The 13940-nt window shown below is 52.9% G+C and overlaps 3 protein-coding genes across 5 annotated transcripts; all 3 read right to left on the reverse strand.

Annotated features, from left to right (window-relative positions):
- Positions 1-4015: 4015 nt before the first annotated feature.
- On the reverse strand, positions 4016-6122 carry C1QB (complement C1q B chain). 3 transcript variants are annotated; one of them, XM_031556678.2, is made up of 3 exons: positions 5988-6122; positions 5179-5426; positions 4016-4710 (listed from the first exon to the last, which is right to left on the reverse strand). In XM_031556678.2, exons 2-3 carry the CDS (start codon positions 5336-5338, stop codon positions 4136-4138), a joined length of 735 nt encoding a protein of 244 aa, XP_031412538.1. In that variant the 5' UTR covers positions 5339-5426; positions 5988-6122; the 3' UTR covers positions 4016-4135. The 3 variants fall into 3 exon arrangements, with proteins under 3 accessions (XP_031412538.1, XP_010721195.1, XP_003212398.1); XM_010722893.4 differs by having other exon boundaries at positions 5179-5350; positions 5988-6118; XM_003212350.5 differs by having other exon boundaries at positions 5179-5347; positions 5988-6116.
- A 1306-nt stretch (positions 6123-7428) lies between these two features.
- LOC100546774 (complement C1q subcomponent subunit C) lies at positions 7429-9113 on the reverse strand. The gene is made up of 3 exons (XM_003212351.5): positions 8956-9113; positions 8195-8384; positions 7429-8056 (listed from the first exon to the last, which is right to left on the reverse strand). The coding sequence occupies exons 2-3, from the start codon at positions 8373-8375 to the stop codon at positions 7500-7502; spliced, it is 738 nt and encodes a 245-aa protein (XP_003212399.1). The 5' UTR covers positions 8376-8384; positions 8956-9113; the 3' UTR covers positions 7429-7499.
- Positions 9114-9745: 632 nt separating this feature from the next.
- Positions 9746-11798, reverse strand: C1QA (complement C1q A chain). The gene is made up of 3 exons (XM_003212352.4): positions 11638-11798; positions 10781-10952; positions 9746-10698 (listed from the first exon to the last, which is right to left on the reverse strand). Exons 2-3 carry the CDS (start codon positions 10941-10943, stop codon positions 10130-10132), a joined length of 732 nt encoding a protein of 243 aa, XP_003212400.1. The 5' UTR covers positions 10944-10952; positions 11638-11798; the 3' UTR covers positions 9746-10129.
- Between the last annotated feature and the right edge of the window lie 2142 nt (positions 11799-13940).

Here is a 13940-nt window from a genome sequence, read left to right on the forward strand (position 1 = left end):
ACAGAGGGAGTGCTGGGCAGCAGCATTCAGCCCTGGGGGCTGCGTTCCTCCCGCTCAGCCTGGGGGCTGTTCCGCAGCCCTCAGCCCCGAGTCAGACAGAACTGCAGCCTTGCAGATAATTCCTATTCAAAAACCAGATGGGTATTTCAGGTATGTGCCCATATGTGCTGCACACATTTCCCTGGGGACCTTCCTGTGTCTTTGCAGCCTTCACGAGACTGCACATGGCAGCATCTCACAACGCAGCTCCTTGCTGTCTCGCATGATTTTTTTCTCTGCATGTACATACAAGATTTAGGGCAGTGGGGGGTGAGCAGATGAACACTGGACTGATCTGTCTCAGTGTAGATCTCTCAGCGTGGTCGTGCATTGCTGTAGTGTTGTATGCTGAAAGCGTGTTGTTTTTACAGAGTTAGAGAATGGTTTGAGTTGGAACGGATCCTTAAAGGCCATCAGGTCCAACCCCCTGCACTGAGCAGGGTCACCCACAGCTCCATCAGTGCTCAGAGCCCCTCCTGACCTCAGGTGTCCGCAGGGATGGGGCACCACCAGCTCCTTGGAAAACCTGTGCCAGTGCCTCACCACCCTTATTGTAAGAAACTTTTTCCTTATATCCAGTCTAAATCTCCCCTTTTTTAGCTGGAAATTATCTCCCCCTCTGTCTGCCCCTTCTTTCTCACAGCCCCTTTATTTGTGTGGCTTGCATTTTGCTGCATGTGCCTATTACGTTTGCTGGGTGTTAATGCATACAATCACTCACCTCCAGACTCATGGTGGTGTAAAGGCAAGGATGGGACTCGAGTCTTCTCTCACAGCCTCACAGAGCTGAGCTCACAGCTCATGCTCCCGGCGCATTCTGCAAAACAAGGGCTGAAGCACCTGTCCCTGTGCATCCCTATAGAAACCTGGGCCTAGCTCCAGTCTGTAGGTCACCCAGGCCTGCTTTGGGGCTGCAGCAAAACAACCGAGGGCTGGCACTGAGATCCCTGCTGCAAGCCAAGAGGATGCATGAAGCCTTTCCACCTCGTTCCCTGTCTGCTAAGCATCCTCCCCAACCGGCCGCCATGCCACAGGGCCTTGTAAGCCTCGTCCCATCACCCCATGGCTGTGCTCCGGTCCCTCCCATCCTGCTCTCCCACCCCAGTGCCGGTGCCCTGAATGCTCCATTTGAAGCTAATTCTGGCTGAAATCTGGTTTGCTTTCCGACGTTGCTGCTTTAAATTGGAGAGATTGACCTTGTAGCAGGAGGTGACATGCAGATGCACATCAGCGGCCCGGCAGCGCGGGCGGCGGGGGCTGGGGGCTGCTGAGCCGCCTCGGGGACAGGACGACTATTTTATGAGTAATTTAATATCTGGAACACAGACTTTTCATTCCCAGAGATCTGCTGGGGAAAGAAAGAGCCTTTCTGCAGCTCTGCGAAGGCTGTTCCTCATAAGGAGGCAGGGCTTAACCCCTTGGTGTCCGGCCCTCCACAGCTGCCAGCTCATACAAAGGGGATGGGAAAAGGGAAGGTAAGCCAGTGGGTATTGTTCAAGGCAAAATCTCATTCGAATTCAAAAATAAAAGCCTGAGTAGGTCCAGGGAAACAAACCTGTCAGGTACCCCAAGGTAAGATATGGGATGGAAGTTGTTGTGCATCCTCTCTTTCCTGTCTCAGATGGCTGAGTGCTGTATCCATTCCCTGCAGGAGAAACACTGAGGCTGCAAGTCCTCGTTCTGCACCCAGCAGACCTGGCTCTGAGCCCCACAAAGTCCAGCTGCAGGCTTCTGCCAGGGTGCTGCCTTGCTGGCGATGAAATGACTGCATGGGCCTCCATGCCACCTAATGGGAGTTGATTTTTCTGTGTCCCTTCTGGTGAGCCTTCCCAGTAACACCTCTGCCTGAAGTCAGCCAACATCACAGCCGTACAGGCAGGGCTGATCCTGTGCAGGGTTCCCCACATGCTTGATTTGGGGAAGGGAAGGAAGAAAGAACACAAAAAAAATGCATCGTCTTATTACACAACCCTGCCCAAGGACAGGGGGATAGTGGAGGGCAGCCACCAGCTTGGTATCGGTGACTTTCATAGAATCATAGAATGGCTTAGTTTGGAAGGAACCTTAAAACCCACCCAGTTCCAACTCCCTGCTGTGGGTTGTTTGCCCCCCATGAGATCAGGCTGCCATCCAACCCGGCCTTGGGCACCTCCAGGGATGTTGCATCCATTGTCTTGGTGCTGGGAGGCCGAGGGGAAGGAAATGCTTGGGGGCTTTTCAGGAGGGACTGACTGGGTTCAAGACAAATGAATCAACACCTATGAAAGTGTTTGTTAAGGATGTTAGACACCCGACTAGAGTGCAGGGCTGGCATCCCTGGCTTATTCTTACAGCGCAGCCATGACTCCCACTCTAAACACACTCTCTGATGTGCTTTGATCTCTAGTTTAGCTTCACTTTCCATGAATACTGATAGGCACTCAGCATGCTGCACAGTTTCATACCCTGCTCCAGGTTACCACTCCCCCCCCTTCAGCTCAAGAAATCCATATAAGCTCCAGTACTGAGAGGGCAAAGCATCCCACTGCTGCTTAGCTGCAGCTTGGCAAAGCACGTATCTAACAAGCCTGGCTCTGAAATCACATAAAATCCCCACCTGCCTCAGCTTTTAGGCAATACTTCTGAGCACCTGGTAACTGCATGGCTCATGCTGGACCTCGGTGGAGGTCTGACTCCATAGATGAGGGCCACAGCACCACCTGGTGCAGCTCCGCGGTGTGAGCTCTGGCTTGGCCACGAGGAGATGCTGCTTCTCCAATTTTAGCTGTGGTGGCATTTAAATTAGACAACAAAAAAGACCGAAACAGAACAAAGCAAACAAAACAGAAAAAAAAAAGAGAGAAGGAAAAAGGAAAGGGGGAAGGGAAGGGAAGGGAAGGGAAGGGAAGGGAAGGGAAGGGAAGGGAAGGGAAGGGAAGGGAAGGGAAGGGAAGGGAAGGGAAGGGAAGGGAAGGGAAGGGAAGGGAAGGGAAGGGAAGGGAAGGGAAGGGAAGGGAAGGGAAGGGAAGGGAAGGGAAGGGAAGGGAAGGGAAGGGAAGGGAAGGGAAGGGAAGGGAAGGGAAGGAGCAGACTCCTGAGGTGGCATTGCTGAGAGCTAGACTCTTGCTGGCTGACACCCTCGGGAGGAAGTATTGCTCTCTGCAGCAGTTTTCCCACCGAATAAGCACGGAGCTGCACTTCAGAGATAGCTGCTCTCTGCACTGACCCTTTCTGGGTACAGCCAAGACCCCAGGAACCGTTTGGCCGATGCTGGTGTCAGGCCAGACATCAGTTTTGAAAAGGGGCTCTGACAAAGACCTTTTCAAAAGTCCAAAAGGATTATATCAATTATGCAGAAAGGCAGAAAATTTCAGCATCTTGTCCATCAGCATCCCGGATCCTTCCCTGCAAAGCTTCCTCCCACCCGCTGCTTGTCCTACTGCACAGGGTCATCCCATGCCAGACAGAGGACTTTGTGTTTGCCTGTGCTAAATGTCAGTAGGTTTCTAGCACTCGTTTCTCCCTCCTGCCCAGTCTCTTTGAATGGCAGCCCTGTCCTCCAGTGTATTGGCAGCTCCTCATTTCCTTGCGTCCTGCAGACCTGATGGGGTTCAGGTTGGCGGGTGTACACTGCCATGCAAGTATTTTGGGGGTCAAATGCTGACCCATTTCTCCCACAGGAGATCCGCTATCCCCCTCCCCTCCATCCAACCTCTTTAAAATCCCATGCCCTACAAAAACTCTCCTCCTTTTCCGCATCCCAAGAAACCCACATGCATTTCACACACCACAGCTTGGTGCCACCTGCCTGACAGTCCCCAGTGGCAGGGACAGTGCTGGGTAGGGACTTGTCCTCATCAGCCCTGGATTGGGAGTTTCCCTGGGTTCCTCTGTAATGAGCTGCTCTCCCTTCCCTCCTCCCACACTGTACCCAAGGCGTGGGAAAGCTCCAGGGCTGAGCTCAAAGATAAGGAAGGAGGCAAATTCTACGAGTCAGTGGCGGCACAAGGAGCTGTCATTTAATGTGGACACGACACATTTAGGGCACCAAATCTGGAACTAAGAGTAATCCCAAGGATGAGAGACTCTTAGTCTCTCATCAGTGTACAGACAGCAGCTAAACCTCAGGGAAAATCAGAAACCCAGAAAAGATGCTGTCAGCCCCTTCGATCCCCACGACGGAGTTCTTCTCTGTTGGCTCCAACCAGACAGACTCATTGACTGCCATCCTGAGCACCACACCTCCCGTGGTGACCTGGTAGCTGTTATGCACGTAGTCACAGAATGTCACCACCTTCTCACCCTTGCTGCCACCCCGTCCCTTCTTCATTCTGAGGCACAGGTTGCCCTTGGATGTGACGTGGTAGGTAAAGTAATAAACGCCGGGGACCTGGCAGGTGAAGCGGCCGTACCGGTTCTCGTAGTGTCTGTTCTCATTGGTGATGATGCGGTCAAAGCGGATGGGCTGCTCCCGGCGTGGGAAGATGCTGATGGTCCTGGCAGCGGAGAAGGCAGACTTGAGGGTGACCTTGTAGTCACCGGTGTCACCCTGGGAGCCAGGGGGTCCCATGGGGCCCGGCAGCCCCTTTGAACCTGGGGATCCCCTGGGGCCAACCTTCCCAGGATATCCTGGTTCTCCTGGGTCTCCTTTTTCACCAAAGTCCTGTTCATGCTCCACGAGTCCAGGAGGACCTAGAAAACAGGAGAAAGAGGGATTGTGGCCGCAGCTAAGCCCTGTGGGTCTGCAGAGGGGCACTGGAAAGTAAACCACAGATACTTGTGCTGAGATGTGGGAGAGCAGAGCCCCCCACCTAGCTGGCATGGCTCCCTGCCGTCCCCAAGTCCTTCACAGTGTTTTCTTCTTCCCATATCCCTCAGTGCCGCATCTCCATGGCTCTTGAACACCTCCAAGGACTCCACCACCTCCCTGGGAAGCCTGTGCCAATGCCTGATATCCAACCTGAACCTCCTCTGGCACAACTTAAGGCCGTTACCTCTTATCTTATCTAGTTCTCTGAGTATCACCCAGTCCTGATAACACCTCAAAGAACCTGTCATAAAGGGATTTGTGCTGGATTGCTTTCCCCCAACCATGTGCCTAGCACCACCTCTTCCTGCTTTCAGTGATGATGTTTTCCACACCCATAGCTTCCTCCTTACCTTGCTCGCCCTTTGGACCATTCACCCCATCTCTGCCATTGATGCCAGGTTGGCCTGGTGACCCCGGGATGCCTGGGATGGTGCCATAAGTCTTGCAGAGCGTGGCGCTTGCCAGCTGCCCTCCAGTGAGGCAGATCAACACCACCCACACGGTCTGCATCTTGTCTTCCTGCTGGAGCACAGAAGGATGCTGAGGTGCCGCATGGCTTCAGACAGTGGGAGGGGTGGGGAAGCCACTCTATGCTGCTCTGAAAGAAGATGCCCTCCTGAGTGATACCATGAAGGAGGGAAAATATCTTGTTGTAGGGCCAAATCCACTCTCCTTGTGGTCTTGGAGGGACCAGAACCTTTGGGACCTCATCTTATGACTGCAAAGCGTAGAGCCAAATCACTGTGCCAGAGCAGTTTCAGGCTCTTGCTTCCCACTGGCATGCCTGAGGAACAGCTTTAGTCTTTGCAGATAGAAAAGATATCCCCAGATCTGCCCTCTTAACATCTGTGTTAATTCCCTATTTGTCCTGCCACATGCCTGATTCGCTCCAGGATCATATCTGTATCTAACCAGCCCTACTGTGACAGCATCTTTCAGAATGGTGCTCAGTCCCTCACCACCCCTCTGGACCCCTCTCGTTCCCCCTTTCCTTCTCCTCCTTCCCCCAGGTAGGGCAGAAGTTATTAGGGTCCCACCAGAGATCCCCTCCATCCCCAGCCCGGCACTCCCTTTCTGTTCTGCCCCAGCCACCAAGAAGCCCTGGCAGCATTGGGGTGACTGTCCCTCCGGTGCTGCCAGGTCCCCCATGTGCTCCTACCTGCAGGAGGGAGCTGGGCTCAGCCTTCCTACTGTCAGCTTCTTGTTGCACGGGATGGGAAATAGAGCGGGACACACTGGTGTCCTGCTTGGAAATGACCCTAAGGGGAAGCAGAAGTTTGCTGCGAGGATAGTTGTGAAAGAATCTGGCCACATCCCTTTTTATATCTTTAGCTCCAGTCCTTTCTTCAGTGTCGCTTTCATATCCCTTATGAATGTTATCAGCTCAGCAGAATGTGAAGACCTGAAGCAGCAACACACAGCCCCATAGGTGCACAGCTCTGGTCCTGGGAAGCAGGGAGATGCCTGCCCTATCCTGCAGGGTCTCTGTGCTTTGCTCAGCTGTGCTTGCTCTGAGGAGTATTGCCATCAGCTCTGTGCAAATTCAGGGAGAAAGGAGCGCTGCAGAAAGGTGTGTGCTCTTTGCTGGCATCCTTCAGGCTTCTCTGTGCATACCCAGCTGTGCTGGGAGATGCCACCGGCCAAGAGGACATGCCATGGCCTAAGCATCTATCATCTTGAATCTGAACCCCAGGCTGGGTATGGGAAATGATTTTACCTTGAGATATAAGCATTTCCAATCCCAATTTCTGCTGATGCCCTGTGGAAGTGAAGCACAGGACTTTCAGGGGAGATGAGCTCTTGCTTCCTACTGTACAGGAGGAATCTCTGTTGGGTTTTGGTGGGTTCTATAGTCTCCACAGCCATAAGCTCCTTCAGTCTGGCTCTTGGGCATCCCCTGCCCTTTTCCCACCATGGCCCCTTTCTGGTGCAGATACCACAGAGCAAACCTTGCACCCCAGGGCTTTATCACAAAGCCACATCCACCCAGCCCCTCCAGCCAAGACCTGGCCATTCTGCACTTTGGCAATGAGAAAACAATGGTCTTCCTTGAGGGGGTTCCTTGGGTTCAGCCCCAGGCTGTTTTTTTCTCCCCATCCGTGGTAACCAATCATGCAGCACCCTCTGGCACCCCTTGGCCACTTCTTCCCAGCTAGCAACAAAAGCTCTGTCCCTGCTGCCTGTGCTCTGTGCAGTTGGAGGTGGTGGAGCCCTCTGGCTGTGCTCTGAAATTGTTTGGGTAGAGTCCTTGGTGAGAATGGGTCCATGGGGGTGTCCCAAGGTTTTCTCCGTGGTCAACCAAACTGAATCCATTTGGATGGAAAAGGGAATATCAGAATCCCTTCCTGGAGGACTCTTAGACCCCCTTCTGTGGGCACTGTGTGTGTGTGGTCATGGGAACAGTTCCCTGATGCTTTTGGTGCAGGTGGGGGCCCTGCAGATGGGGATTATGAATGGGATAGAGGACTCAGGGGTGTCCAGGTTCTGTGCAGACATAATTCACACATACAGAGGCTCATGTATATGCCACATCCATATGGTCACACATGGGCTTCACCCTGCAGAAAGGTGAGTCATGAAAATAAAGATGCTCAGCCAGCCACATTGGGGAAGGATTTATTGACAGGGAAGGAGACAGAGCTGTGTGTGCTGGGTGAGCCTTGGTGCTCCTCTAGTCTGGGAAGAGCAGGAACCCCGAGAAAATGCTGTCAGATTCACCAGTGCCCACCATGCCATTGTAATCATTCACCTCCAGCCAGACCTGGTTCCCAGCCTTCAGATGGAGGAGGACTCCTCCAGAGGTAACCTGGATGTTGTTGGTCTTGTGGTCACAGAAGCTGGCCTTCTTCATTTTGTCCTGGAACAGGAGGATGCAGAGGTTCCTTTCCATTGAGCTGTGGTAGACAAAGTAGTAGAGGCCGGAGATCTTGCTGGTAAACTTGCCTGTAGTGGTGCTGTAGTCGTTGTTGGTGTTGATGATGACGTTGTTGAAGATCACAGGGGCGTTCTTCATGGGGTGCTCACCAGTCTGTCTCGTCACTGAGAATGCTGACTGGTGCATCCTCTTGAGGCTGCCTGGCAGCCCCTGCTGTCCAACAGGACCCATCGCCCCCGGGTCTCCAGGGGGACCAGCAGGACCGATGGGGCCCATCTTGCCCCTCAAACCTGGGCTGCCTGGCTCCCCCTTCATGCCCTTGGGACCTTGCATAGTAGGAATGGCCGGAATGCCTGTGGGTGATGGGGAGTGGAGTCAGCCACAATGGTAGGACATGGGGACAAGCACCCCAGCACCCTCCTGCCCGCCCTGTCTGCATAGTGTGGTGACATTGCTCTCCTGCAACCGAGGCAGGCTCAGTGTTCACTCACCTGGCTCGCCTTTGGCTCCCTTCAGCCCATCCCGGCCATCCCTGCCTGGCACACCCGGGATGCCTGGCAGGCCTGGAGCCCCATAGCAGTTGTGTGGGGGATCGCTGGTCACTGCAGACTCCAGATGCAGAAGTAAGAGGATGAGGGCAAGATGAAGGTGCTCCCTAAAACTCTGCCCCATTTTGGTGCTCTAGATCATGGAAAGGGAAAGAAAGAAAGTTCTGGGATGAGGGGCCACAGTAAGGCAGCTTTCAGGACATGGGGCAAAGGAGGCACTGTGCTATGAGGGACACAGCGCCGGGAGCACCTGGCTGTGAAGGCTGTGCCTTCAACATCATCTTCCTATACAAATTGTCGGATGGTGGGGAGGCAGATGAGTGGAAGTACAGCTCATCATCAACCCCAGACAGACTGATGAAGTCTTGTGGTGCCCATTTCCAGCCCCAAGCTCTCCTGGTTCAGCGTCCCAAGCCCTCTGCAGATGCAACCCACTGCAGAGTGCTGCACCCTGCAGCCAGCTGATCTCACCCTTCCCCCAGCAGCAGCCTGACTTTCCTGACTCTGCCCAGCAAGATCAAGACCCCATCATTCAAGGGACTCCTGTGGCAGTGCTTGGCCCAGGGGCATGAGATGTGTGCAGTTGGGGTGCTGGCAATGCCTCTGCCTCCTCCTCCTCTCACCCCACCCAGAACTGCATCATGCTGCAGGACCCTCATCCACGCAGCCCACCCCAAGCATCTGAGCCCTGCAGCATCTCTTACCTCTGGCACAGGATCCAGCGCTGTGGATCCCTGCCTGCTGCCAGCACTGCCTGCTGGCTCCAAACGACACAGTGCAATACCCTCCTGAAGGAAGTCACAGAGTTAGGAAAGCTCCCCATGGGGACACAAAGCCTCTCCAGCTGAGTTTCACATCCTCCTGCCTGGCCATTTTCTCTGAGCAAGCACTTTCCTGGTCATCCAGCAAAACTTGCACTCGTGCCAAGACTCACCACTGCAGCAGCAGGGGCTGAGAGGACGGCTGTGGGGTGAACCACAAGCAAGAAATGCACCACAAACCCTCCCTACCTTCCTTCTTAACCTCATCACATTTCTGAGCAGATAAACAACAAGTGGGCGAGGAGCAGAACCTCAAACCACCTCCGCAGAACCAGGACAACTTGTGCAACAAAGGGCTGGTGCAAGGACACTGCGGGCTGTGATGGGAGATGCTGTTGCACGGGCAGCAGGAGCTGATGCTAGTGATTAAAAGACTGCTGCTCCTCGAGGCTGACTTCTCCACCTGCTTGGTGCTCAGGTCCCAGCATCCCAGGTTAGGATGTTGTACCTTGCAAGTGGGGAAAGGACAGAGATAGGCTAGTCCCAGAAACTTCCCCTGTTCCTCCTCATAAATGAAGCGTTTGGTTGTATGCCCTGACCTCTCCTGCACAGCTGGGGGTCTATTCTTGGCCAGAAACAAGCTGGGATCATTTCCCTTCTTGGACAGCTTTGGATAACTCAGGACTGAGTTTGCTAAAAGTGCATGGATAGGAAAAGAAAACCCAAACAGCTGTCAGGAAAGAAGAGGTTTATTTGCAGTGATGGGGAAGACGTGAGATGCGGCACTGGCCTTGTGCCAGAGATGCGCTTACAATGGTTAGAGGTGCAAAAGCAGTGGCACGCAGTGATTTCACACAGAGAGCTGGAGACAAGGGATCCCCTCCAGCATGAGGTCTGAGCACGAGGCCGGCAGCCTTTGACCTCCAGGAGGCACTGGGCTGAGTTGCCTGGCTCCTGCAGGCAAAAAGGGACCTCCGCTGCTCAGTTGGAGGCCATCCCCTTTGCTGTCATATCAGGCCACCCCACGTCCTTGCAGGGCACCAACGCATGCAGGCACACACACACAGGTGCTAAGCAGCTCAGATCTGGGCTGGCAAATCAGAGGGCTGGCGGTCCATCAGCCCGAGTGCGGGTAGAGCATGAAGCCGCTGAAGACGCTGTCTGCCTCGGTGCCGCGGTAAATCAGGTTGCCCTTGGTTGGGATGGTGTTCACAGACACCCGGTCGCCCGCAGCCAGGCTCAGCACGCTGCTGCCCGAGTTCACCTGCAGGATGTTGCGGCTGTTGTTGTCGCAGAAGCTGACCACGCGCTCCGAGTTCTTGGTGATGCTCAGGCAGAGGTCTCCGTTGGAGATCACTTGGTAGGCGAAGTAGTAAATCCCGGGGATGCTGCAGGTGAACTCCCCGGTTTGGGGGCTGTAGGAGTTCTCCTCGTTGGTGATGATGTTGTCGAACACCACTGTGGTGCCACGGAATGGTGGCATCATCCGCGAGGCAGAGAAGGCAGGATGCTGCTGCTGCTGGAAGCTGCCGGCATTCCCCTTGGCTCCTTTGAGCCCCGGCTTCCCTGGCAGTCCTGGAGGACCCGGTGGACCATGGTAGCCCTGGTTCCCTGGGATGCCAGGAGGCCCCGATTCACCTTTGTCTCCTTTGGGTCCTTGGATGCCCGTCCTCGGTGCTGACTTCCCTGGGGAGAGGCAGTGGGGAGGCACCATTCATGCCGTGGTCAGCATGCCCACAGCATTCCCACATCGCTGGCTTGCCCTTACCTGGCTCTCCCACATCACCCTTCTGCCCTGGCCTCCCATCAAGGCCAGGGATTCCTGGGAAACCATCCTTGCCATTTGGTGCCCGACACACATCATCCTCGAGCGTTTCCATGCCCAGCACTGCTGCCAGGAAGCTGGTCACCAGCCAAAGGCTGAGCTGCATCGTGTCTCCCTGCAAGCACAGCATAGGGGGGTTGGGGTTGGGGTTGGGGGTGGAGGTAAGCACACAACAAGCATGCACATGGTGCATGCAGCAGTGGGTGCTGCTTGAACACAGACATACAAACATAAATATGTGCTTTCCTCCAGATCTGTGGGCATGTGCAATGTGCAGATACAAGCGTGTGCTCAGACACAGACCTACCATGCCACCTATGTGCTGCCTAACTCAGGTAGCCAGGTTGAAAATAACATTGCTGTTTCATTGCATAATCTGAAATGTTACTGAAAAGCTCTGATGTGCTCACGGTAGGACATGGAGCAGGGCATAAAACCTCCGGTGCACATCTTGGGGATGAATACATGAAATGCATTCAGTGAGTGTAAAGAGACACAACAGAATAGAGAGAAACAGGAAAGGGTGGAGGAGGAAAGAAATAAAAGAGCAAGAGGGATGCAGATCCCCAGCACACAGACCTGAGAGAGAGGAGGGACATCCTGAACGTGTATCAAGAGCCTGGAGCAGACCTGCAGAACCCGTGTCTACATCCACGTGGTGGAGTGAAGGCAGATTTGCCCCTCTGCATCATCTTCTCCCCCTTTTCCTACTTCATACACTTGTAAAAGGGGACAGGCAGCAAGGGCTGGAGAGAGGTTCTGGAAGTGCTCTACATCCCCACCTATTCAGGGTGACTTACCTCCTCGCTGGGCTGAGAACAGAGCTGTCGGAGCTGGCTGCTCTGTTTGCTGGCAGCTCTTCCTTGGGAGCAGGGCTGGGGGGATGGAATTGCATGCGTGGAGTTTGCAGAAGAGAACTGCCAAGTTTCACTTGTTTGCGTGGTTCCCTTTTCTGCGCTCAACCCTGGCTGTGCCAGTAATTGTCAGGGAACAGCCTGCTCAGCAAAAGTGCTGACCCCTCAGAGGGAAATCCTGCAGCACGGGGAGGCACAAAGACGTGGGAGGCCCAGAGGTATGGCACAGTGTGAGGTGGCACTGCCATGCAAGGGATAACCTCCGTGAGGTGGTGGGGTGCCCAGTGTCCTCGTTTCAGAGCCACCATGGCTTCCCAGTTGCCTTCCAGTCCCCCTGAGGGTAAAGCCAGACCTGGGCACTCCCTGGAGATGTACAATTTCCTGTCACAATTTCCTTTTAAAAGCCCAGGAGGAGGCAATCATCCCAATGGGCCACAAGTCAAGAAAGTGGGGCAGAAAACTGACCTCGTTGAAAAGGGAACTTCTCATGGAATTAGGGGAAAAAAGGAAAATATATGATCTCTGGAATTGAGATCCGGCTTCATAGGGAGAGTACAGAGCAGCAGGGAGGAAACAATGAGACAAAGCCCAACTTGAGTTGACACTGGCCAGTGCGTTCAGACCAGAAAAAAAGAGACATTTTTAAGTAGGTGGTCTAAGGAAAACGTTGAACTGAAGATGTTCACCTAACAAGTAGTGAAGAGACAGAGGCATTCAATGCCTTTTCTTCCTCAGTTTTTGTATTACTGATATATTTTGGGCTGCCTGGACCTAAGAATTGAGAACCATGACTGGGGAGTAGTAACTTTCCATCTGAGGTTGCCAAAACTGTATGGGACCAGTTGTATCTGTAGAATGTTCCTTAGCCCCGGATGCCTGTTGGGATTCACCCCAGAGTGCTGAAGGGATTAACTGAAATAAGACCTGGACTCTTCACAACAATTAGCAAAGATCTTGGGAGTCTGGGGATGTCCATGCTGACCAGAGGCAAACCAACATGGTACCCAACTACCAATCAGGCAGAAGAGAAGATCCAGGGCGTTATAGACCTCAACCTGACCTCAGAACCTGGAAAAATTATGGTGAAGACCACGTGCTACTGAAAAGTATTTAGATAACAGAGTTAGGCACTGTCCACATAGCTTCATGAAGGGAAAGTCTTGCTGCAGTAATTTGATCTCCTTCTGTGATAAGGTGTGAATAAGAGGAAGGTGATGGATGTAGTCTTCCTGGATTTCACTAAGGCCTTTGACACTGTTCCTCATAGCATCCTTCTGGACAAATTGTCTATATGTGAGATAAATAAATTCATGCTGTGCTGGGCAATGAATTAGCTCAATGACAGAGCTCATAGAGTTGCAGTGAATGGGATACGTCTTGTGGGCAGCAACAGCAGTGTTCCCCATAGCTCAGCTCTAGGAATGGCCCTACTCAGCATCTTCATCAATGATTTGGAGGCAGGAGTTGAATACATCCTTAGCAAGTTCATTGATGATACTGAAATGCGAGGTACAGTTGACCGCCTATTGGGACAAGAGGCATTGCAGGATGATCTAGATAGATCGGGCATGAAGTTCAACAAGGGTAGATGCTGGGTTCGGTGCCTGGGATGGAGTAATGCCAGACACAGGCATGGGTTGGGAGATGAGTGTGAACGTGTTCAAAGGAGGGCAATAAAGCTGGTAGAAGGCCTGGAAAGTGTGACCTATGCAAAGAGCCTGAGGATATTTGGGTCATTTAGCTGGGAGAAAAATCTATGATTTTTGTAGGTCCCTTCCAACTGAACTTTTTCTCTCCTCTCCTCTCCTCTCCTCTCCTCTCCTCTCCTCTCCTCTCCTCTCCTCTCCTCTCCTCTCCTCTCCTCTCCTCTCCTCTCCTCTCCTCTCCTCTCCTCTTCTGTTGCCTGATTCAATTTGAAAATGAACCACAGAGGCCCTTGCACATAAAACTTTGCTAATCAGTACATCTCCATTAATAGTTACCTTCAGAGATCTGTCACTGAGCTGGCCTTTAATTCGCATGCCCTCTTAATGCAATATAATACACACTTTTAATCAAAATGTCAATCCTGTAATAAATCAGATGCTCAGAAGAAAATGCAATTTATTCGATCAACACAGTTCTTCTGTCAACTGGACCCGTAATCGTGTCAACAAAAGATGACAGGTGAGCTTGAAAAGACCTACCTTTCTCAAAATGGTGCTTCTGGACAGTAATTGTATTTCTGCCCTAGTACCCTCTGTTAATAT

Source organism: Meleagris gallopavo, chromosome 23 (assembly GCF_905368555.1).
Source record: "Meleagris gallopavo chromosome 23, MGAL_WU_HG_1.1, whole genome shotgun sequence".
In the NCBI taxonomy this organism is placed as follows: Eukaryota; Metazoa; Chordata; class Aves; order Galliformes; family Phasianidae; genus Meleagris; species Meleagris gallopavo.